This window comes from Dama dama, chromosome 1 (genome assembly GCF_033118175.1).
Source record: "Dama dama isolate Ldn47 chromosome 1, ASM3311817v1, whole genome shotgun sequence".
In the NCBI taxonomy this organism is placed as follows: Eukaryota; Metazoa; Chordata; class Mammalia; order Artiodactyla; family Cervidae; genus Dama; species Dama dama.
The window spans coordinates 57,783,640-57,809,189 of NC_083681.1; the positions used below are offsets into that span (position 1 = coordinate 57,783,640).

Consider the following 25,550-nt stretch of genomic DNA (forward strand, 5'->3'; position numbering starts at 1 on the left):
TATACACACTGTAAAGATAACCAAACTGTTATTAAGCATTTATCTCTAACCTAGCATAGAAGACTGAGGTTCTGGGAAAAGCTGAAGAGGGCATTCTACTTCTATATTATCTGAATATTTTAAAACAGAGATTACATGTTAGTTTTTCAATTAAAATGCCCCATGCAACTTTTATGAAAGGAGAGATAGTAAGTGATCTGCCAACAGAAAAATGGTAAATTCAACACTGTCAGTTGATCTTAAGAACCTACAAGATTGTTATTTATTACATAACATAATATTCTTAATCATAATCTTCAGTTTCTAATACAGGTAAAGTTTTAAAGAAGGGTGGAAATAAAATTATCTTATCAAAAACAGGTAAAATAACTTCACTGCTAGCATTATTTAGAACATCAAGCATACTTCCTTTTATACCTTTGAAAGATAGCAGTTAACTGAAATGATTCTGAAATTAATTCTCCCATTCTCACAAAATAGCAAAACTACTAAAAAATTAACTGCTCTACTGATTGATATTACAAAGATTAATCTTTATAAATAATGTTTAAACACTTAATGAAATAAAAGCTGTACTTACAACAAGGAGAAGAATGAACTGGTCCAAGTTGTGGAAAGGTCAGAAGAACAGAAACTTCTGGCAGATTATTTTGCTTTGCAGGTTCACTAGTTTGATCAGCCCAAACCACCACTTTTTTCCTCTCGACCAAATGTTCAATTTCTTTGATGTCAGACTCAAAAGTAGCATTTAACAGGCCAGATTCTTTTAAAGCACAGTACTGCTTTCTTAGGGCCGGAAGTAATGCATTCAATACTCTACATATAGAAAGTGACAAGAATAGAGAGATAAATACTAAATTTTAAATACAGTATTACAGATTTATGTAACATCCAAAGTATTTGTTGTTGTTCAGTCACCAAGTTGTGTCTAACTCTTTGCTACAGCATGAGCAAAGATGCCACTCTTTGCCATGAACTGCAGCATGCCAGGCTTCTCTGTCATTCACTATCTCCCTGAGTATGCTCAAACTTATGTCCATTGAGTCAGTGATGCCATCCAACCATCTCATCCTGTCACCCTCTTCTCCCCTTGCCTTAGTCTTTCCCAACATCAGGGTCTTTTCCAGTGAGTCAGCTCTTTGCATCAGGTGGCCAAAGTATTGGAGCTCCAGCTTTAGCATCACTCCTTCCAATGACTATTGGGGGTTGATTTCCTTTAGGATTGACTGGTTTTGATCTCCGTGTAGTTCAAGGGACTCTCAAGAGTCTTCAACACCACAGTGTGAAAGCATCAATTTTCTGGTGCTCAGACTTCTTTATGGTCCATCTCTTACATCCACACATGTATGTGTAATATGTTCTTAGTCGCCAAGTTGTGTCTGATTCTTTGCAACACCATGGACTGTAGCCCACCAGGCTCCTCTGTCCATGGGCATTCTCCAGGCAAGAATATTGGAGAGGGTTGCCATACCCTCCTCCAGGGGATCTTCCCAACCCAGGAATCAAACAGGTCTCCTACACTGCAGGCAGATTCTTAACAGTCTGAACCACCAGGGAAGCCCAAGAATACTGGAGTGGGTAGCCTATCACTTCTCCAGGGGAATCTTCCTGACCCAGGAATTGAACCAGGGTCTCCTGCATTGGAGGTTGATTCTTTACCAGCTGTGCTACCAGGGTAGCCCCACATCCACACATGCTGCTGCTGCTGCTGCTAAGTCGCTTCAGTCGTGTCCAGCTCTGTGCGACCCCATAGACAGCAGCCCACCAGGCTCCCCCGTCCCTGGGATTCTCCAGGCAAGAACACTGGAGTGGGGTGCCATTTCCTTCTCCAATGCATGAAAGTGAAAAGTGAAAGTGAAGTCGCTCAGTCGTGTCCAACTCTTAGCGACCCCATGGACTGAAGCCTACCAGGTTCCTCTGTCCATGGGATTTTCCCATGAGTACTGGAGTGGGGTTGCCATTGCCTTCTCCGGATCCATACATGACTACTGGAAAAATCATAGCTTTGACTATACAGATCTTTGTTGGCACAGTGACGTCTCTGCTTTTTAATACACTGTCTAGGTTTGTCATAGTTGTTCTTCCAAGGAGCAAGTGTCTTTTTTTGGCTGCAGTCACCGTCGACATTGATTTTGGAGCCCAAGAAAATGAAATCTGACACTTTTTCAACATTTTCCCCATCTATTTGCCATGAAGTGATAGGACCGGGTGTCAAGATCTCAGTTTTCTGAATGTTGAGTTTTAAGCCAGCTTTTTTCACTCTCCTCTTTCACCTTCATCAAGAGGCTCTTCAGTTCCTCTTTACTTTCTGTCATTAAAGTGGCACCATCTGCATATCTGAGGTTGTTGATATTTCTCCCAGCAATCCTGATTCCAGATTGTGATTCAAAGTATTAGCAGATGATTAAAATAGTTCACTGTACATATCTTCCTTTAGAAATTTCAATCAAATACCTCTCATCAAATATCTTTAACACATTAAATATAGATTGGACAGTACTTTGTATGGGAATTATAAGAACCAGGCTGCAGTGTCGGCTAGTCTTCACTTGCTTCTATTTGACCTTGGATAAAGTACTAACTGAGGTTTCTCCTCTATAATATGGGGTACAATTGGACAGCCACTACTTTCAACAGGGGACTGTTTTCAGAACTAAATTTCATATAAAAGACTTTTACAAAGCATAATGTTATTTAAGAATCAAAAACTGTGTTGTGGACTTCCCTGGTTATGAATCTGCCTCATAATGCAGTGAGCACAGGTTGGATCTCCGGTCTGGGAAGATTCCACATGCCAATGGGCAAATAAGCCTATGTGCCACAACTACTGAGCCTACACTTTAGAGCCCATGAGCTGCAACTACTGAGTCCCTGTGCCTACAGCCCATGCTCTACAAGAGAAGCCACTATATGAGAAGCTCCTGCTCATCCCAACTAGAGAAAGCCTGCATGTAGCAATAAAGACAGCGCAGCAGAAAAAAGAAAAGTGTTGCTACTGTTACTAAATATTACGAGATTGAAATGAAATATTAATACACTCTGTCAAATGATGAAGCTCATCTTAGGTATATAAGATTAAAAAAAATTAACAAATGAACAAAACTCACCTCTCCTTGAAGTTAGTTCTTTATGAGCTAAAGCAATAATTTTCAAAGGCATTCAAAGGAGAAAACTGCAGAAAAGTATGGTGGGTATAGGGCTTCTCTGGTAGCTCAGCTGGTAAAGAATCCGCCTGCAATGCAGGAGACCCGTGCTCAATTCCTGGGTCAGGAAGATCCCCTGGAGAAGGGATAGCTACCCACTCCAGTATTCTTGGGCTTCCCTGGTGGCTCAGATGATAAAAAAAATCTGCAGCAATGCAGGAGTCCTGGGTTTGATCCCTGGGTTTGGAAGATCTCCTGGAGGACAGCATGGCAACCCACTCCAATATTCTTGCCTGGAGAATCCCATGGACAGTGGAGGCTGGTGGGTTATAGTCCATGGATTGTAAAGAGTTGGACATGATTCAGTGACTAAGCACAGCACAGCACAGCACATGGTGGATATAAGAAAAAGACGGGATGCTAGATGCTCAGCTCTGATTCAAAGTCTATCCCACTGCTGTCAGTCAGGGGAGTACTAAACATTTTTTATGTATTAGACCTCCATGAAGAATATTTGCTGAAGAAATGCCAGCAACTAAAAAGTTATAGATGGTTCCTAACTTTTATACCAACAAGATGTCAGACAACATGAATAACTTAAAATAACTTAGTCCTGGTGCTCCATATTACTCATGATGTCCAGAAGAACAGAACCATTTGAAGTATGGATAAGACAGTGGGAAAATAGGCATTTTAATTTTAACACACTGGGAAATAACTGCTTTATTATCTAGGAATCTTAAATATTTAGGTAGCTGTACAAATAAATAGTTTGTGATATTTTTTTCTTTTTGGTGATTGTGGGGAGTACTCCATTTAAGCACAGTAGGTAACAATTGTAAAGAAAACTTCTTAATCAGAAAGTTAATAAAAACAATTATTTGTTGAGCACCTATACTAATCAGATGCTATACAGAGAAGAGTTAACACAGCAGGTCTGAAGCTGACATCCTTTGAAAGGCTTGTCAACAAGGTTGGTCCTTGGGTGGTATCTTGAAACACAGATTTTGAGAAGTTCAGATAATTCTCAGAACTATTAAGAGTGGCTCACTGTGTTTAACTCTTTGTACAAACAATGTGGTTTATGCTGAACAACTGCTTTCCTTTTAGAAAGGTTAGAATTTTGGGCCATCATGCTTGGCAGAGAGTACCTATGCAACCAGCTCCCAGTGAAAACCCAGGGCACTAAGTGTCAGCATAATAACATTCCAAAGTAAACACCATTTCACATGGGTCATCACAACTTTTGCTGGAGGACTTAAACACATCCTGTATGGTCCACAGGATGAAGACCCAAATGCCTGCAACCAAGTGATTTCCTTTGTACTTTGCCCCATTCACCTCTTCCTCTTGTTGATTCTGTCTTGCCTGCTTTTACTCTAATAAATCATAACAGAGGATCCTGGGGGGCTATACAGTCCACGGAGTTGGAAACAATCAGACACAATGGGGTCAGCCATCTGATGGATTCTGTGAGTCATTCCAGTAAAGTATCAAACATGGAGGTGGTCTTAGAGACCCAGACATATGCCATGTATCATGTATGTATGGCATATGTTTATTTGTATATATTTATGTATTCATTTGGGGCTTCTCTGATGGCTCAGATAGTAAAGAATCTGCCTGCAATATGGGAGACCTGGGTTTGATCTCTAGGTCAGGAAGATCCCCTGGAAAAGGAAATGGCAACCCCCTCCAGTATTCTTGCCTGGAGAATCCCATGGACAGAAGAGCCTGGCAGGCTACAGTCCATGGGGTTGCAAGAGCAGGACATGACTTAGTGACTAAACCACTAATTGGATATTCTTGGCTACTTGGTTGTAAATTAACTGACCATATATGCATGGGTTTATTTCCCGGCTCTCTATTCTGTCCCATTGATCTATGTGTCTGTTTTCACACCAGTACATACTGTTTTGATCACGACTGCTTTGTAATGCAGTTTTAAATCTGAAAGTGTGATCTCTCAAACTTTGTCCTTCTCAGGAATGCTCTGGTTATTCAGAGTCTTTCCCAGTTCCACACGAATTTTAGAATTATTCATTCTAGTTCTGTGAAAACACCTCCTATTTTATATCTTTTTATCTTGTATATTCCTTAAGTAATTATTATTATTTACAGTTACAGCTATTTTCACTACTTTATTTTAACCTTCATACCAGCATTCTAAGTGATTAAAACACTACCTTTACTATATATTCACTTTTACCAGTGAGATTTATACTTTCACATTTTTCTTGTTACTAATTAGTGGCTCTGCTTTTCAACTTAAAGGAGTCCCTTTAACATTTCTTAAAAGGCCAGTTTAGTGGTGATGAACTCCTTTAACTCTTGGTCATCTGGAAAACTCTTATTTCTTGTTCAATTCTTATTGATAACTTTGCTAGGTAATCTTCATAGCTGAAATTTTTTTCTTTCAGCACTTTGAATATATACACAATCATTTTTTTTTTTGGTCTTCACTCTATAAACTCAGACTAAGACAGTGCATCACATCTGTTGCTTTTTGTTATTTAATCCTTACAAACTTGTTACAAGGAAAGTGTTACAATTGAACAGATAAGAAAACTAAAGGTTAGTGAGGCAGGATAATTTATGCAAGGTTATCCTGCTTACATAAACTAGAACTCAAGACCAACTTCAAAACTCATACTCTTTCTACTATATTGTATTGTCTCTGTTTTAGTTCATCAGTTTTCTAAATAAATAAGAGAATTTTTGCCCATTTTGAGGCAAAAATTTATATTAAATATATTAATCTATTTTTATTATGCCAAATACAGTATGGTTGAAATAAATTTATGTTTCTTTGATAACTTTTAACTCTTGCAGGGGGTGTGAGTGCAAGTAAATGGATGTTCAATATTTGCTCTGTGTATAAATGTAGGAAGTATGGGGAGAGCAGGGTGAGCTTCTATCCATAGGATAATATTTCCCTGAAGTTTTTCCTTTTTTCTTCTTCTTTTTAAAAGTAATTATGCTAATATAATTTCCCTTAAATCAAAAGTATGGAAAATTATTGTTATTTGAGAACACTAGAAGAACTCCAGTAGAATTTTAGACTGGCAGAAAGCCTTTAGAGAAATAAATTTGTTATTTTTACAGAGCATGAAAGTAACACCTAAGGAAGTTGACTGACATATCCAATGTAATAAAAATAAAGATCAAGGCATACTTTTTTACTATTATGTTTCAAAAATTAAAAGGAGCTACTACTGAGTTAGAGCATGAATGAGACAGTATAGAATCACTTAAAAATTGGGACAGGATGTTAAAAAATATATTTTTTAAAATGACTTCATTTTAATGATAGCAAAAAATCATCCTGGAATTATGAATGCTTAAAAACTGTCTACTTAAAAATTCAGTTGGTATTTATAGTAGTAGTTTCTAAGAGGGGGGAAAGGATGGCCAGACAACAGGTAGAAGACAGGCTCCTTTTCACTGTAGAGATTTCTTTGGAATTTTGTATTACATGACACATATTGCATAAAAACAATAAATTAAAAAAGTGTTTTTGAAACTATAAAGCACTGTAAAAAAATCAGAGAAGAACCACATCCTTTACACTTGCTCTGTGTTTTCTAACTCAGCATGCTTTCTGATGCTGGCAGACATTTAAATAGTACTGTATTTTGTACTGGATAAAACTGAATTTTTTGGCAATGGAAACCTAAACTTCTATGCTTCAGGTTCCTTAGGTCTACAGTGCTAAAATTTTTAGAACAGGTAAACCCATGTACTTACGCTTCTGTCTGCCTGTGTTGCTGTTCTTGAAGAGAAGCTAGATCCATCATATGTTTAATTTGTGCTTTCAAATCTTTGTTCTGGAGGTGAAGATGGTGGCAATGAAGTTCTTTACTGAGCTCCTGGGGAAAACAATACAAACTGTACCTCAGATTCTTTTAAGAATATTAAAGTTAAATCAATATTAATAAAACTTATTTTATATTGGTGTTAAAGAGTTTTAATGCTTAAAAAATATGAAGTGGTATGTACAGAAATAATTTGAAAAACAAGTATTCTGGTACAGGTAGTCTATAACTTACAAGTGAGATAAGTTTCAAGTTTCCTTGGAAACTGAATGTCTCAGAACATATTTTATTATAATAATAGCTTCTTGGTCTATCCAACTTGTATATAATACTGTGAAAATACATTAATTTGGTCCATTTTTGCTTAAATGTCACTTTTTCAGGGAGGCTTTCTCGAAGCATCACATTTAAAGACGGATACTCTTCACCTCCAACAGTCTCTGTCATAGCATTAATTAGTAACAATTCCATTTATTTATTTGCTTATAAATTCTCCATTCTAGACCACCATGACAGGCGTTGTCTCAAACTAGTTCAGTGTTTGGAGTTGTCCACTGTCACAAACTGTCCAACTGTGTCTAACAACTCCAGTGTTTGGAATTGTATACAAAAAAAATTTCTTGGGGAATTCCTCAGCAGTCCAGTGGTTACAGCTCCACACTTTCAAAGCAAGTGACACGGTTCAGGGAACTAAGATGACGCCTGGTGCAGTAAAAAAAAAAAAAAAAAAAAAAAAAAAAAATTTCTCACCTTCACCCAATCTTGGTATAAGCTTCATCCTAGTGCAAGAGTGTAGAAAAGTTATTGCAGTCTCCCATTTCCTAAGCCTTTTGTGCACATGCTCAAATGTTTTCTAATTTACCACCTAAAATTATTTCTCTTTCCTCAAGCCTACTAAGCCTTAAGTACGGAAAATGTCAGGTAAGTGGTTATACTAAAATATGAACGGTAATAATCCAATAACATTTCAGAATTTAAATTGGGAAAATTTTAGTCAATAAAAGCGAGTGAAATATTTTGGACATTGTAAGAGGCTGAGACAAAAAGCCTTATGGTAGCTGTGCCCAAGAAACTTCCTACAGATAACTCTCATAATCCACTTTAGGTGTTCAATACTCCTTTACCAACCTGCGGTTGGCCACTCTCTATAAGTTTAAGGCTTTTTTCTTTTTCTTTTTAGGTAATACTTCCTAAATCAGTGGTGGGTGCTTTGACAAGGAAACAATATAATTTTATATAATTTAGTATATCTCAATTGAGATATACTAAAGTTGGGGGTTGTTTATCTACATGATTCATGATTACATTTCAGAAAACAGCAAGTATTTTAGAGCAAACTCTCTTTAGGGAGTTAGGTCAGGATGATACAGTTAGAGCACTGGCTCATGAGTCATGTGATTTTAGAGATGGCTCGACTATGACACAAATGCTACCTGAAGTCCCAAATATGGTCTTTATGGAGATGAGTTTACTTGACTGAAAGTTAAGAGATTTACTCTTTCATCTTTTCCAGTTAGAAAATTCAACAACCCTAACAATATGAACATATTTACTAAATATTCCATCTTTTCTCTTAAAAAAAAAAAGAATCCTGTATTTATTTCCAATAATCTTGTTTTATCTTTCTGTATCACTCTTAAAAAGACAAGCCTTGGTTGTATAACTATTTTATCCAATAATAATTCTTGGCTAGTCCTTCATCTTTGAAAAACCAAGTTAACAATTTTAATCTTTTTCATGCTTTGATACACTAATGATTGAATCTAACTGGAAGAGCATAGCCTATCATGAGAACTACAGTTAAGTTAGTAGTAGCTGAAGTAAGAATATAATGAAAGGTAATATATAAAATGAGAGGTTTTTGGATGTCATGCTAGGCCTGGGAAATCATAATGGAGAGTCTATATATGGGAGAAAGCACTGAAGAGTGATACAATCAAAGTTACTTTTTAGAAAGCTCACTTTAGTTGCAGTGTAGAGAATGACTGCAGTAGAATATGAATGGAAGCAGGAAGGCCAAACATAGCAGTCCAGCAATGGGGGCTGGAAGTCTGAATTAGGGTTAATGGTAATGGGAGATGCAGAAGTAGATAAATTTGACAGGTTAAGAGGAAGATAACGCAGGAGGGTACAGAAAAAAGGGCAGTAATTTGAAAGTCACAGTACTGGGTCTCTGTCTAGAGGTGTATGACTGTGAATAAATCTTTTCACAAAAGTTATGTCTCAGTTTGCTTATATAAGAAAGAATGGCTTAAAAGTAGATACTTATTTCTGCTATGAAAATATCCACAAAAAAAGGACTGAGAGTGGGATAGGTTGATGGGAATAGAAACAGTTTTAATTTTTTCAAATTATTTATAATGAAATGCATTAAAAAACAAGAATTGAAACACTAATTCTAGATTCATATTTAGGTGTGAAAACTTCTGCTTAAGAGAGTTACAGAAGACAGACTGATAGAAAAATTAGATTGGACCATGGTAAATAAAATTTAAATTTACTGAAAATAACCTGAACAATATTAACTTCATAAATGATAATAAGTAGGCAAAAAAAAAAAAAGCAGTAATAGTACTACTAAAAAGAATACTGTACCATTTTAAAAATTGGGAGCTTAACATAATTACGGGAAAACAAAGGCAAACTAGTACACATCAATGAATTTTTTTGTTCTTTTAACACTAAACAAGTACTTAAGTACTTTTCTAGTTGGAGATGGGCTATATTTTAGACTGTCAATTACATGAATATATTAGATTATAAGTATGAGGCAAATTATACTTAATTTACATTCTAGATGGACTATTTTCAATTCAGTAATAAACATAAATACATACAGCTTTCAAACTGGTTTTATTTGGCTATAATACAAATAATGGTGACCACATTTAAAACTAATTTAAAAACTAATATCAATTTATTAAATTTAAATCACCTACATGATGAAAATTCGAGCACAGTTTGAAAGTCTGAAATAGAATTACTTCAGTCTGACTTAAGAACGACCTCATAAAAGGATTCAATCACTTAAGAAAAACATTAAATGTAACTTTATTCTTCTGAAAGTAAAGAAAGAGAAATTTAGTAGGTAAATAGGGAGGTAGAAGGCATATTCAGTTAAAACCAGTAAAATGAGTCAGCTAAACCTGAGAGACATGAACAAAAATTTGCCTTATGAAAGATATTTACACAACAGTGAGTTTAAGGAGTTCAGTTCTAAGAAAATAAATCTGAATATAAAACATGTATGTACCTTTGGAATACGACCATTTTGACCTAAGAGTCCCATTTCAGTTTTGACACGATGGAGCCAATTAGTATTCTCATCAAATTGCTTCAATTCTTCCTCCCTTTTCTTCTCTAGATAGCAACGGCGAGTTTTCAACATTGCAAGTCTGTGATCTCTTCTGCAAGTGGCCTGAAAAATAATGCATTTAATTGCCAATCTTTTGTGATATTTGATGTATGTGATATTAGTACAGTGGTATATTTCCTTTTAAGCGTGCTATTGTAGCCTATTAAATTAGGCTATACTTTTATGCTTAAAGTTATTTCCCCTTTGAAATCTCACAATACTGCTGCTTGCAGGAAAATAGGAAATTGAGTTGTGAGTCATTTTTATAAAATTACTTGTTGAGAGTTTATGACTTTAAGAAAAACAATGGCCAATTTGAAGACTATAACTTTTTTGCTGTTGCTAAAATATATGCTTTTAAATGTTGCATTTGAAAAGTTCATATGGGGCCTGACTCCTGTGATTTCCTTATTGAAAACAAAGCAGATGCATGTACTGCTCTTATCTTGCCTTCAGTTTGAAAGATGTGAAGAAACAGAGTATTCTATTGTTCTAAGGTCTTGTCTATAAGGACTTCAGACTGGCTGTTGTCAAAGACAGAAAACAGAGTTTATATCTGAGTGTAATAAACATCTGATGTCACTTGATGGTTGGTTCAGGACACATAATGGATAGTCCAAATATTTTTGGTGTTTTATCTACACAAGAATTGAGCTCAAAACTGGCTTTCTAGTTTTTTACCTCAAGGGTCCTGCACACTATCATGGGCACAGTGTGGCAAAATGGTAGGACTTCTTTGGGCTAATTGCCAAAAGTCACTAAACTCAATAATCATCAGATATGATGGCTGGACCTGAGACAATACATCTCTACAGGTTAGAACAAGCATTGCAGCGGTTTTGGAGGTAGGGATAAACATACCCTATGGCGGGAAAAAAAAATGTAAAAGGATCAGGAACTATATTTGAACTGGATTAAAAGCCTCACTCTCTAACTTTCTTATTATCTTTCATAAAAGGTAAGTTGATATTTTGAGGAAAAGCCAGGCAATGAAGAAATCTGCAAGAATAGGAAATAATGTCACTCTTCTCACTGCCTCTTTCCATTTTAGAAAACAACTATTTTCAAGTGTTACTTATGTTGTCATGCAATGGGTAATTAATTGTTCTTAACTAATACATAACGTACTTTTGAAAATCTCAGTTTAAATTTCAAATAGAATACTGGTAGATGAAATCCACATAAACAAAAGCTCTTTAAGGTTTTTAAATTTTATTTTAAAAGTAGCATGGGGTCCTGAAACCTGAAAAGTTTAGAGCCGCTGATACAACAGAAGGTAGGATACACGGCTTCTTGACTTTTCCTGCTATGCAGCAGGTGTGAACATTTAGGCAAGTCAAATCTGTATGGCTCTTCAGTCACCTTATCTGAATAATGAACATCAATGTATTGTAGCTGCCAGAAGGCAGGCAATTAAATGAAACTACCTTCATATTTCTCTAATGTTTACAAATATTGTAGATACTCTTAGAAATCAGGGCAGGAAATGATCTATGGGTCTGATGCAGTCAATATTCAACACTAAAATGTTTTGACTGAAAATCTCAAGAAATATGTTTTTGAGTTTGTACTTATGCTCATGAAATGTATCCTCTATGATGGTTCTTTATGGGGACATTTTTCATCAGGGTAATCCCTAATGAATCACTGTTCTGAAATAAATATCAAGTAAGTGTTTGGAAAGAAATTCTAAAATATGTATATTAAACCCTCACATTAAAGTAAATTGTTTCCTATTAAAGTTTCAAAGAAGCTTTATATGTTTTATTAATACAATTTCCAAAATATCATAAAAGGACTTGAGCGAGAATAAACATGTAATTCTAAAATTTAGGTATTATAACACTACTGTTTTGTGCAAAAGAACTGACTGCTAACACAGTGAACTCATTATTTCATTAATATAATTTGTATATTAACCCTATACATTCATAAAATTACCCAGGAGCTTCACTTCAATACAATTCTGAGAGTCCACATTCTAGAACCATTCATAGCTGAATCAATGAGATTCTTTTAGCAATTATGAGAGTAAACCTCTTTGGAGAGGGTCCAAGACATATATAAAATCCCTTATCCTAGCAAGCAGTTCAGTAAAACTATACTTTGACAATTCTGTGAGAACAAACTAAATCTGTAGATATCTTTCTACATTTTTCAGTAGTTTACAGCCAATAAACTTAAGAGGTTTTATCTCCATTGCTTACCTAGTCTCATGAGAATAGCTGTAAAAATTGGAAAAGCAATTGAAATGACCAAAAGTGAGGTATGAGAAAAGGCAAATGTATTGAAAAAAGCAGAATAAGGATGCAAACAGAAAAAAAGAAATCAGCTAAATCTATTTCCTCCCTCTATGTCTCAATGTTTCCAGTCACACACGTTGACAATTCAACAGGGTAAGACAGAGAAAATAACTATTATGTAAATTAGCTTGGGATTAAATAGACCAAACTTATTAAATGTACTAATATTCTAATGTTCAAAAAATGGCAACCTGAATCTAAGCTCTGCTAATACACTACTTATTTGCTTCAAAGATTGCCTCTTTACTATAAAAATAGATTATAAAATTCCTGGTAACCAAAGCTTCCAGAATTTGGCCCTCTCTTCTAAATAGAATTGATTAATTCCCAATATGGCAAGATATCTCTTGTATCATATGTGATCTCCAATCTATTCACAGTGGTTAACTATGGCTACTTCAGATTCAGAGAGGAAGAGTGCTACAACCACTTCAATGGTATCTGCTAATGGCAAAGGGGTGGGAATTGGCAGGAAGTGTTGAGTATAGTTGTGGACGACATTGTGCTCTGGTCAAATGATGTTCCGTTTTGACTATTGTATTCCTTTTTATTTTTTTCCCACTAACAGTTCTTATACAGGGTTTCCCAGGTGGCACTTAGTGGTAAAGAACCTGCCTGCCAATGCAGGAGATGTAAGAGATGCAGGTTTGATCCCTGGGTCGGGAAGATCCCCTGGAGAAGAGCATGGAAACTACTCCAGTATTGCCTGAAGAATCCAATGGACAGAGGAGACTGGTAGGCTACAGTCCACAGGGTTGCACACAGTCGGACATGATTGAAACAACTTAGCATGCACACAATATTTTCATAAAAATGCCCAGGATAAATCTCATCTCTCTACTATGAAGCCTTTCTTCACCACAACCAGAAGTCACTGTTTTTTTACTTTGAATAGCTATAGCACTTAGTACTTATAGTATAGTAGAAGGGCAGACTGAGGCCAGACAGCCAGAGTTTAATATTGGCTTGGTCACATTGATTAGGCATATCTCTCTAGACAGCTTACTTGAATTCTCTGTATCTTTGCTGCTCACAAACCATGGTAATAGAGGATATACCTCATAGGCTTGTTATAAATACTAAACGAAATACCCCATGCAAAAGACTTTGAAAAGTGTCTGGCAAACAATTAATGCTCAATATTAGCCATTTTTATTATTGCACTACTCCTTACATGACAATCATACAGTGCTGTGTCATTTTTATATTTTATTGCTCTAACTAGTTTATAAATTACTGAAGTACTATAATGTCTCATATTTTTGTTTACCTCTATTGTGTCTAGCACAATGCTTAGGATATATATAAAAGTGTTCAAAACAAGCTATTCTCAATCAGCTTTCCACGACTGAATTTCTTGCCTTTTTTCAAGACATAAATCAGATAGTTGCACTTTCAGAAAATTGGCATTCATTTAAAGGAAAGCTACACAAAACTGAAAAATATTATCATACTGTAAATTATAATACAGCAAATACAAATAATTGAGACATAACATACAACTTTTAGAATAGGTAATACAGCAGTTTTTCAGAATTCCATTTAACAAACACATGTAGAGATTTCCTAATAACAAACTGATATATCGGTTGGCCAAAAAATTTTTTTTCGTTTTTCAAAAAATCTTCAAATAAACTTTTTGGCCAACCCAATATTAATCCTATGAGATATCTTATTATTTGGAAGTCATGAAGGTTATCAAAAATAGTGGCAACAATCTTATAATTCAAGAAAGTTAAAATACATAGCAACAAATTTTAAACAATGATATAAATTCTAGTCTTCTGCCTTAAAATGATGTGAGGACATTTTAAATATACTTGAAAAACAAAATTAAAAAGAAATTTTCAGTACTCAATACATTTCTAACTATAGGCTCTATACTGTACAGTAGCAGATCTCTAGGGTGTATTTGTCTTACATAACTAAAACTTTGTACATTTTGCCTAGTACTTCCTGATTTTGCCTTCCCCATAACTCCTGACAACACCATTCGATTCTACTTCCGAGTTTGATGATTTTAGATTTTTCACATAAATACTATCATGTAGAATGTGTCCTTCTTTGTCTGGCTTATTTCACTTAGCATGTCTTCCAGTTTCACCTATGTTGTTGCAAATGGCATGATTTTCTTCTTTTTTAAAAGCTGAATCATAGTGTATTGTTGTATACTTAAGAATCACTAAGAGAACAGATCTTATGTGAAGTGTTTCTGTTAATGTAACACTACTGTTAATAAAGGGGGTGGGAGGAGACTTTAGGAGGTGTGATACGGGATTATGGCGGAGATTGTGGTGACAGTGTCACTAGTGTATATTTATCTCCAAACCTGTCAAGTTGTCTATGCTAAATGTTTGTGAATTTCTTTACCAATTTCTTTACCAATCATATATCTCAATAAAGTGGTTTAAAATAAACATATTTTCAAAAAGGCATAATAAGTGCATATTCAGTAAATTACTGGTTTTGATAATCAGCTTAATAGTAACTGGTTGATATTCTCATAACCATGACACATTATTAATACTTTATGATTAGCTTCTTAGCCTATCACATCTTTCTCATTTCTTGGGCTGAAAAAACCTAAAATGTGTTTTTTAAAGCCCTATAAAAGTTTGATGGCTTTCAGATATTAAAAAATATGTAAAAATTTTATAGATAACTGTTACTTCTGAGAAAGCAGGAAAAGAAGACTTGGTTTAGGTGGAAGTCTAACAGGACTGGGGGTTATCTACAAAAGAAAGGTTTTAATAAGTAATATATGAATGCATTTCATGTATTTAATCTCTATGTGATTAAATTATATAAACTACTTTGAAAACACATTAAATTACAAAAGTACTTAAAAATGCAATTAACCTTATCATCAATGAACACGAAAACTGGGGGGAATCCATTATTTTCAAAATGCTTATTTTTCTGATTTTTGGTACTCTGGAGTTACACATCTCCAAGTATACATTCTTCTTTCCTGCTTAGAACTCATGTTTTTTGAATTTACATTTTATTGACAACTTATTAGTTCTAGAAAATTCTAAGCCTTAGAGTTTGCACATTATCCTTTCCTCTTTTGCATTAACATATCTCCTTTTTATCCTTTCCTCTTTTGCATTAACATATCTCCTTCAATATATTTACTAGATGAATGCATGACTTTCTAGTTTTTTTTCACATAACAACATCCTGTTCACATCTGCTCTCTTTTTACCTTGTATTTGGTGTGATTTCCTCAGATCTCCCAGTTCTTTAATTCTCTCTTTGTGTGCTGTGCTTAGTCACTGAGTTGTGTCCAACTCTTTGCAACCCCATGGACTGTAGCCCACCAGGCTCTTCTGTCCAGGGACAAGAGTTCAGGCTCTGGAATCAGCCTGCTGGAGTTCAGACAGTAGCTAGGGGTGATCTTTGACAGAATGACTTCTCTGGGCCTTGGTTTCCTCATTTTAATTACAAGGATAATAATATTATATAGCCCACAGGATTTTCGGAGAATTAAACGTGTTAATGGATGTCAAGTATTTAAAATATTGCCTAGTACTACACCTATAAATTGAAATTTTAAGTTCCAGTAAATAAATCTTTAATTTCTAAGTTTCGTTTGTTTTCTTCTCATATATATATATTCTTTTCATCTTTGATTCCTTCTTTGATGACTTTGTTTTTATAGGTTTTATCAGTTTGTTGTATCCGATATTTTGTGGGGGAGGGGACTGTCATATTTGCTAAGTCTGCTTACTTGCCTGTGGAGGATTGTTTCACATGTTTTGTAATTTTGGACAGTGAGCTCTCATTAATGGTTTGAATTGAAAATCCAAACCTAGGCTTGTTTCACCAGGCTGATTTTATATTGCTTCCACTCAGTTCCCTATAGATTATTACTGCTCTGATACCATTTCCTATGCTAATTTCTCACTTTAGGGATTTGCTAAATAAAACAAACGGACTGTAAAAATTCAAACCTCAAAATCCTGCGAAAAGTATATCAATAATGATGGTCTTCAAAAGAGACTTTCCTTTTTTATCCAAGGCTTGGTTTCTTGTTTTCCTGTGCTAGTTGATAACATGTTTTCTTCCCTGGTGGCTCAGATGCTAAAGCGTCTGCCTACAATGCAGAAGATCCGGGTTCAATCCCTGGGTCGGGAAGATCCCCTGGAGAAGGAAATGGCAACCCACTCCAGTACTCTTGCCTGGAAAATCCCATGGACGCAGGAGACTGGTAGGCTATAGTCCATGGGGTCGCAAAGAGTCGGACACGACTGAGCAACTTCACTTTCACTTTCTTTTCTGGTGTACTTCCAATACTAAGAGTGAAGGTTTCCTAGTTCTTGGACTGTCATTTCTAAATCCCTGTCTCCCTTGGGACCCTCATCTAAGTAGCGGTGTACATCAAAGCAGGATAGTGAAAGTGGTCTGTGTGTATGAGGGGGACAAAAATGCACTTTACCACATTAAATAATAAAACTGATTAAAAGTTTGATTAAAAGTTTATCTTTTTTCTTTTTTTAAGCACTGATGCAATGGAAATAGTAACAAAGTTAGTGACAAAACATTCTTCTAGGGTGGGGATGGGATGGAGTGGGTGGAATCTCCTACTGATCCAAGCTGTAAGCTACTGCCTGCCTCTGGGGTCAATTGTTCTCTCTGCTGCACTCTGGTACCCAACTCTCCCTGACTGTGTTAACTTCCTGTTAACCATTCTGTCAACCCTCACAGAAGCAACAGATCTAACTGAGATTTTACAGCTATTTCCTTTCTGTTTCTGACACTTAGGAATTTATTTATTTTTCTTATACACTTACCTATACATTTCAAAGAATGTTCTCACTATTCCCTCTGGCATTTCCAGGTATTTGTAGATGAGTGATTATGCAACACTATTAAATTTCTAGAATTATAAGTCTCCATGTTTTTTACCATCTCTAGGAATTAATGATAAAGTTGTTAAATACCTTTTCTACTTTGTCTTCAGAACACATCATTTCTATTTGTTTATGGCACTGTTGTTGATAGAATGATTTAAGTTCATTTTCTTTAAGCAACATTTCTAACTTCAGGTATTCTTGCCGGATTTCTTCTCGATTCTGGAACAAGCAGTTTAGAATTTCTTGAAATCTAACAAAAATAAAACACAGAATCTCAGTATTTTGTGATAGGTAATGCAGTTTACTTAGAGAATTGCATGAACAAGGGCATATGGTGCTTCTATGGCCCCCTAGGGAAAGTGAGATAGCTGGTAAAGGGTTATGAACATTATTTTTATAACATTGGGTTTTTTTTCTTTCTCTCGTCTCCAAGAAAGATCATGTTATTAAAAGATATCAGTATATTAAGGTCTATGGTATCAGTCATACACTGTATTTTGTCTGCGTAATCCAGTAACTTACCAAAAATAAAATACTTTGTTTGTAAGAAAAGGATGATAATGTGGACTTGTACTATCTCAATTCACAAGGCCCCAGAAACACAGTATTGTGTGTTGTTTTGGTGTTGGCTCGCTGTGACGAAGCAAGCAGTGTGTGGCATAATCATATGGTGCCTCTATGGCCCCCTAGGGAAAGTGAGATAGCTGATTTTTAGCTTCAGAACTTGTTACAGTAAAAACACACCATAAGGTCAGGTACCCCCTGCAGCCTGGCCAAGAGTCAGCTGACAATGCCAAGACCCAAAACATCCAAGTTTACAATGTGGTAAATCTAGAAAAGCCACTCCACTCTGTTTCCTTCAAAATGCAAGAGAGATATAGTGAATCAAAGTTGGGGAGTACGACTCACATCTCCTCCATATGCATGACGACCTCAAGTGGAATCACTTCTTTTAAAGCCCTAAATGGAGTGTGTGGGCTTCCCTGGTAGCTCAGCAGTAAACAATCTGCCTGCCATGCAGGAGACATGGGTTCGATCCCTGGGTTGGGAAGAGTCCCTGGAGAAGGAAACAGCAACCCACTCCAGGATTTTTGCCTGTGAAATCCCATGGACAGAAGAGCCTGGCAGGCTACAGTCCTTGGGTCACAGAAGAAATGGACACGACCTAGTGATTAAACAACGAAAGGAGCCTGCAATCCTGCATCCTCCAGGGTCAGCAGAATATCGGTCACAGATCATGTCTGAGCTACAGTAACAGTAGAGAAAATCACATACAGGCAAAACTCTCAAAGAAAAATTAACTGTGAACCTTTTAAAATAAAATGGTAACACAGTATATGCATTTAAAAATAAATGTTCCTTGGCAAGAATTTTAGGTATATTTGTAAGGATTTGTGGTAAAAACACTGACAATTTACGTCAGTAGTAAAGAGTTCTTAACTCTTTTGGGAATGAATATAAACCACAATATATTGACTTCACTGAAGTTTTGTCAAACTGATAAATATTTCATAAGAAGTATGTACGGACATTGCAATTTCATTGTATTACATTACAACAACTCTAATGCCAGTAAATGATTTGATAAGTTATCTTTAGGTTATACTCGAAGATAATTTCTTAGATTTTCTGTTAACACTTTACCAAGGACATAGCTAAATATTTGTCAGTTTTGAAATTTTATGGTCTAGTCTTATTTTAGTTGGTGGTGTTTAGGAAGGAAGGAAGGGAATCAGTATCAAAGAAAGCTCTTTCTTAAAAAAAAAAATCATTTTTTTAAAAAGACAATCCTATGGGATTGACTAATAACTATTTTCTAGTCATTTAAAACATTCATGTAGCTAGAAAACAAAATCTTTGCCAATAATTTTAGGTGACATATGATGAACTCTAGATAATTTTCTTGGTATAGTCATAATTGAAGTTATATAGTTACTCTGGACATGAACAATTATACCTTTTTATGATTATTTTGAGTATTTTCTTTCTCATTGTTCAGTTGCTTAGTTGTTTCTGACTCTTTGCGACCTCGTGGACCGGGAGCATGCCAGGTTTCCCTGTCCTTCACTATCTCCAAAAGTTTGCTCAATTCATGTCCACTGAATCAGTGATGCCATCTAACCATCTCATCCTCTGCCACCCTCTTCTCTTTATGCTTTCAATCTTTCCCAGCATCAGGGTCTTTTCCAATGAGTTGGCTCTTTGCATCAGGTGGCCAAAGGACTGGAGTTTAACAATTATGCTTTAAGATTTTTTTTGATTATTATCTTTCTAATAGCTTTAACAGAGAGCAAACACTTACATAGTCTTCCCTTTACCTGTTTAAACTTCATAAAAATAACATTTTTTAAAGACAATGAAAATTTATGGCATTAAAGAAATTCTATGTGAAGTATGATTGATATGATAAAAAGTATTACATATATTTACTTCAGAAGACAGATGCTTTGGCAAGAGAATGACAAAGGCTTTGGGGTATATAACTGTATTATTACCTTCTTTATAAATACATGCAAATTATTTAACCTGTTGAGTGAATTACAACTCAAAGTTTTTATAGTTGGTTAAGTCAGATTGAAATGTCAAAAATACCCAAATAAGTGTTCATAGCTCAGGCCATCTCCTTCTTGAATCAACAACCAGAAAGCGAATGTCAATGATTTAAAATCACATCAACTCCAGAAAAATCTACCAATTTGTACAATTTTAACTGATAATTAGATCTGGTTAAGTAGAGCTGAACAATTTCATGCAAGCAATGACTCCAAATTTGAGCAGGGGGTGGCTGCTTTAATTTTCAAGAAACTTGAAACAACAAAGAGCTATTTCATTATCTGAGGACCAATCCCATATTTGACTAACAAAATATAATAATACAACTAATGATATAGCAGAGTTAGAAGCTTTAAGATTAAATGAATAATGAGGAGTCAAATTTACTTAAGCTATTTTTTAAAAGACACTGTGAAGTTGGTAGAATATAACAAAAAGTATTATAAGACTATTAAATATAACTTTAGCTTGACAATGGGTTGTTAGTGGGATTAACAGAAAATAATTTAAATACTATTTAGGAAATCTCTGGCATAAGCAGAGCTATTAATAATACACAGGTCAAGTTTATGCTGTATGAAAAATGGACTCATTGTCAGTGATAAAGAGAAATAATTGTCTAATTATTTCTTACTGTACCTGTAAAACAGCACAATGGGTACATAGGATTAAGGTTTGAAAGGATGATATATAATTCTTGTTCTAATCTGTGAGTTAGAAAACAATACCCCATTTCAAACCTCAGAGGTGCTGTAGTCATCAGATGAGATTAATGTGGGCCTACATATCATCAAAAACTACAAAGACAGTTATTAAAATAAAGTATTATTTCTCTAGAAGTTATCTTAGCATCTAGGGTCAAACTGAGGCAGAAAAAATTATTTTCTTCAAATCAAGGATATTTTGTGTAAACTTCAATACACACTTGAAACTAGGTTGAAAATCACTGTCAACTAGTCTTCCTTACAAACACTAAGACATCTTCTGCACACTCAAGAGTTGTAAGTGTGAGTGATCAGCGCTTTAAGATGTGGTTAGTTTCCATACTAATGATAATAGAGAATCAGCTGTGGAGAAGGTTTACTCAGCTTTCAGTCAAAGGTGAACAGGCTTCTTTTCCTGTGGGCCGCTTGGAGCTTTCAATATGTTCATGTACTTTGGAAACTTGTTTGATCCAAGAATTCCTTTCTGTCTTCTTAGAACTACTCAAGATCCAAAGCTTTTCAACTATTGCCCATCAGGACAACTTGGAAATTATCTTAGTGCTTGTGAGTTCTATATTACAGCTTTTGTTTTTTAAATTTATCTGCTAAGAAACTAAGATGAAACAGATCATTTTTCTGTGTCAACTTATATCATTGAGAGATGCCCCTTTAAATAATTAATTGCTTAAACTCAATTAAGTGGATTATTAGAGTTATAAGATCTCCCTCTCCTTTGCTTATGTGAGGATTTAAGTCTACAACATGGAAGGCAGCCCTCACCCAACCACGCTGGCACACTGATCTAGGACTTCCAGCTCTGAGAACTGTAAGAAATAATTTTGTTTGTTTATAAGCCACCCAGTCTGTGGTACTTTGTTGTAGCAGCCAGAAGGGACTAAAGCACCACAGAAGAAAAACATGGAAACTATTAAAAACCAATTTCATAAGTGACATAATTAGCTTTACTTTTTCCATCCCATATTTAAAACCTGGTTCTCATTATCTGTATAATCACAATTAAAATTACCTGATCTCCAAAGTGTACCATGTAAGACCAATCTGTGACTTCCTGAATTCAGTTGAGAATATATAAAGACACACAACAAATGATGATAACAATAAATTTCTGACTAAATTATAAACTTTAATTATCAGACTAAAGTTTACAAAATCCTTAAAATGAGATCTTAACGTCAATTTTACCTTTCAATTTCTTTTTTCTGAGGGTTTGAAATCATTAATTTGCTACTTTCATCAGTAAAGGCTTTCTGTTCTTCATAGGCCTTTAGTTTTTCTTTTAACATTAAAATCTAGTAGAGAGAAACAGTAGTTAAAAATACAAATTATCTGTTTCCATTATACACAGCCACAGAAAAATTTTAGCTATGAAAACTAACTGAACAAAATTTCAATTATAATAGAAAAGCAAATCAAAGTTTTAGACAATAAAAATTGCAGAATCCCAGAAATGAGGAACTGAGAGAGATTAGCAACAATGTAAAGAAAAGACATACCTCTTTCTTCTGCTCGTTACAGATTTTTACATACTGAGTTATATGATTGTCGAGGTTAAGAACATTGCTCTTCAACTGTTAAGAAAAAGAAATTATGATTGTGCATATACAGAGATAAAAATCAGTTATATATGTGAACAAAATAGCATTATATCCTCCTCATTAATTCAGCTTCATGAATTCAGAATTTGTGACAATTACAATCATGACAATATAATCAACTATGCTCATGCTTAAAATCTATGACAAGTGGGTAAGGGTATGCTGAGCACATTAATAACACATTTATAAAAGAAACTGCCTTATTATTGGAGAAAAGGTACTTTAAAGAACTTGCAAAGCAGGCATTCATATAATAAAAATTGCCCATTTTTCCCTTTGTCCTTTGACTTTTAAGATACAGAGATAATTTAAATTTTTACCAGTTTGTATGTTCAAGTAGCTTTTAACAAGTTCTCAATATATTTTATCCTTTTTATGAAAGTATGAGCCCCCTGGCAGCTATGGAATAGTGGAAAGAACATTAAATCCAAATACTTGATTTTGAGGCCTTGCCCACTTCTCACTTAACTTAGAATTTAATACTTACAACTTTGAACATGTAATTCCTCAACTGTAAAGAAGAGCTAAAAATGTCTTCCTTAGTGGTTCGGTGTAAGCAGTGCATGAAAAATATGTGTCAAAAACCTCTGTATACTCAATACAGCACAACCTTTCCCAATTTATTATATAAACAATATATGCATATTTCTCTAAGGAAAACAATAACCCACTTATTTTCTATCAATAGGAGCAGCAGAGGGGTAAGTGGGAAGAGAAGTCATCATACCAGTTGAACTCTAGGTCTATTACAGCTCTGAAGTCTTGTGATTTTACACATCCATCATCATGTTTGACTTTTGTTAAAAAAAAAAGTTACCCCAAATTACCGGCAAAAATACCAACCTAACCACTTATTATTACATTGCTGTAGCTATACAGATTGGCTACATCAATATCATGAATGTGAAAATAAATTATTTTTAGAAAACTATTTACTCTATAAACTGAGACAGATATTGTATCTACTTTATAGATGAAGTAAATAACTAAGGCTTTAAGGGATCAGCAAACACGGCCACGGTTTTCAGGTGGAAACGGCTGGTGCTGGGCTACAATAGAGCGTCAGCTTTGACTACAACAAATGTGTTGAGGCCTTGACCAATTACACCAAAACGCCATCAAAATATCACGAGTCATGATGTGAAAAAGGTTAGAGAGAAAGGCACTAAAACATCCTAATTCTCCAAAAGATTAAATAATCGTTTTTTATTATATATGTAATTAAGATGCTTAATGTTTTAATTGTCCTAGTTAATGCTCAATTAACTGAGTTAGTAAAGACATTTCTAGCCTTGATTTCTTAACTCATTAGTAGAAATATATCTCTTTCCTATGTTGCTAGAGGTATAAAAAAGAGAAAAAAAAATGCACCAAGTACTCTTACCACAAAGGCAGAGTAAACACACTTACAGAAGACTTAATGTCCTTTGCGCGGTTAGCATACTTAAGAGTGTTATATGTGTCATCGTAGAACACAGAGGAAGGACTAACAGCAGCAATCATTATAGTTTGACAGTTTCCTCCGAGAGAATCCTTTAACAAGCGAGTGAGCTTACTATTTCTGTAAGGAATATGCTGATTCTTTTTCTGAAAGAATAAAAACAGGATTCTTATGTCATTTTCCACATTCAAATGCAAACCTGCTACCATTTCACTATAAGAACTGAAGCACTGCACAACTCTGCCCAGACTTACACATCTTATGGAACTGCTCCATGAATATAGAAAACAAATTTCCCACTGAAAGATTATATCTCCATCTGATTAAGTGTGAATGTTAGTTAATCATAAAATATCAATACTGTTTCATTAGTTGTAATAAGTGTACCATATTAATGTGACATATTAGTAGAGGAAACTTGAATGTGGGGTATATTGAATAAAATCTTCCTGTATTATCTAATCAATTTTTCTGTATTTAAAACTATTCAAAATCAAAATGTCTATTAAAGAAATTAAAATACAAAAGTAATATATACCCTGGAGAAACATATTCCAGAAGAATAATAAGAATTCTGTATGGCAGAGAGGTACTTCTCTCTTTAAATAACCATCTAATATGAATACAAAATAAATTATAATCTTACAAATACTTTATCTGAAAGCACAACCACAGGTCTAAGAGAACTTTATTTTTCTAGATTATCTTTTGCTTTAAAAGACAGCTATGATTTTAAAGTAAAAACATTTCCAATTACTTCTATATAAAAACAGAGCAATATAATGTTAAGGTAAAAGCAATCTTATGCTATCCAATGTAACTCTTTCATATTACAGAAGAGAAAAATGAAGCTAAGCAAAAAGCCACCTGACTTGCCTCAGGTCACATGGCTGGTAAGTCACAGAGCTAGAAGCTGGCCTGAGGTCTCCCAGCTCCCAGTAGTACTATGCTTTCCACCATAGCAGTCTTTCTCAAACAGTGTGGAGTGTGCACAGGCTGGTGCTACTTGAATTGATTTTGCATGTATAAGATGTGCATTAAACACTGACTAACAAATGACTCAACAGCAATCGATTATTAAAATTTAATCAGTATATGGAAAAAATTTCATGAATGGCAAAATTTAGGAAATCAGTCTCTATACCATGCTGTCTGCTCACATATTCTGAGATTTTAACTTAGAACACAAAATATATTTTGCTTTTGTAATATTCATGTGATTTTAGAAACTTGCCTTTTTAAAAAATAAAAAAGACTTCCCAAATCATTTTAATGTACTTCATATTTATCAAAATGCAACATTTTGAAGAGTTTAACAGTAACTTTCCTACAGCTTCTGAGTTTGTTTTGAACTAAAATTATCATGTGTGTGAGTGCTCTGTTGTGTCTCTTTGTGACCCCATGGACTGTAGCCCACCAGGCTCCTCCGTCCATGGAACTTTCCAGGCAAGAATACTGGAGTGGGTTGCAATTTCCTACTCCAGGGGATCTTCCCAACCCAGGGGTCAAACCCATATCTCCTGCGTCTCCTGCAGTGGCAGGCAGACTCTTAACCAACAGTGCCGATTAACTTAAAAAAAAAAAGGAAGTCATTTTTACAAACCCAGAAGTTATCGAATACACTGTGCTCTTGTAAGCACTTCTGGCACTGAGTAGACAAAAAATATTTTTTAATGACCCAACGGCATCTAGCAAACATTATTCTATTAGATGATTTAATTATATTTTATACCCTAAGCTCCTCTTCCTAAGAAAACTCAA

The 25,550-nt window shown here is 34.9% G+C and overlaps 1 protein-coding gene across 1 annotated transcript in view; it reads right to left on the minus strand.

Annotated features, from left to right (window-relative positions):
- KIF18A (kinesin family member 18A) overlaps positions 1 to 25,550 on the minus strand; it is an 80,064-nt gene that overhangs the window by 36,003 nt on the left and 18,511 nt on the right. Inside the window, exons 7-13 of the mRNA XM_061151067.1 lie at positions 23,759 to 23,935; positions 22,247 to 22,321; positions 21,936 to 22,042; positions 17,563 to 17,725; positions 10,212 to 10,376; positions 6,891 to 7,012; positions 581 to 816 (exon numbers count right to left, since the gene is read on the minus strand). Of these exons, the coding sequence (XP_061007050.1) occupies positions 581 to 816; positions 6,891 to 7,012; positions 10,212 to 10,376; positions 17,563 to 17,725; positions 21,936 to 22,042; positions 22,247 to 22,321; positions 23,759 to 23,935 (1,045 nt within the window). The remainder of the gene's footprint in view (positions 1 to 580; positions 817 to 6,890; positions 7,013 to 10,211; positions 10,377 to 17,562; positions 17,726 to 21,935; positions 22,043 to 22,246; positions 22,322 to 23,758; positions 23,936 to 25,550) is intronic.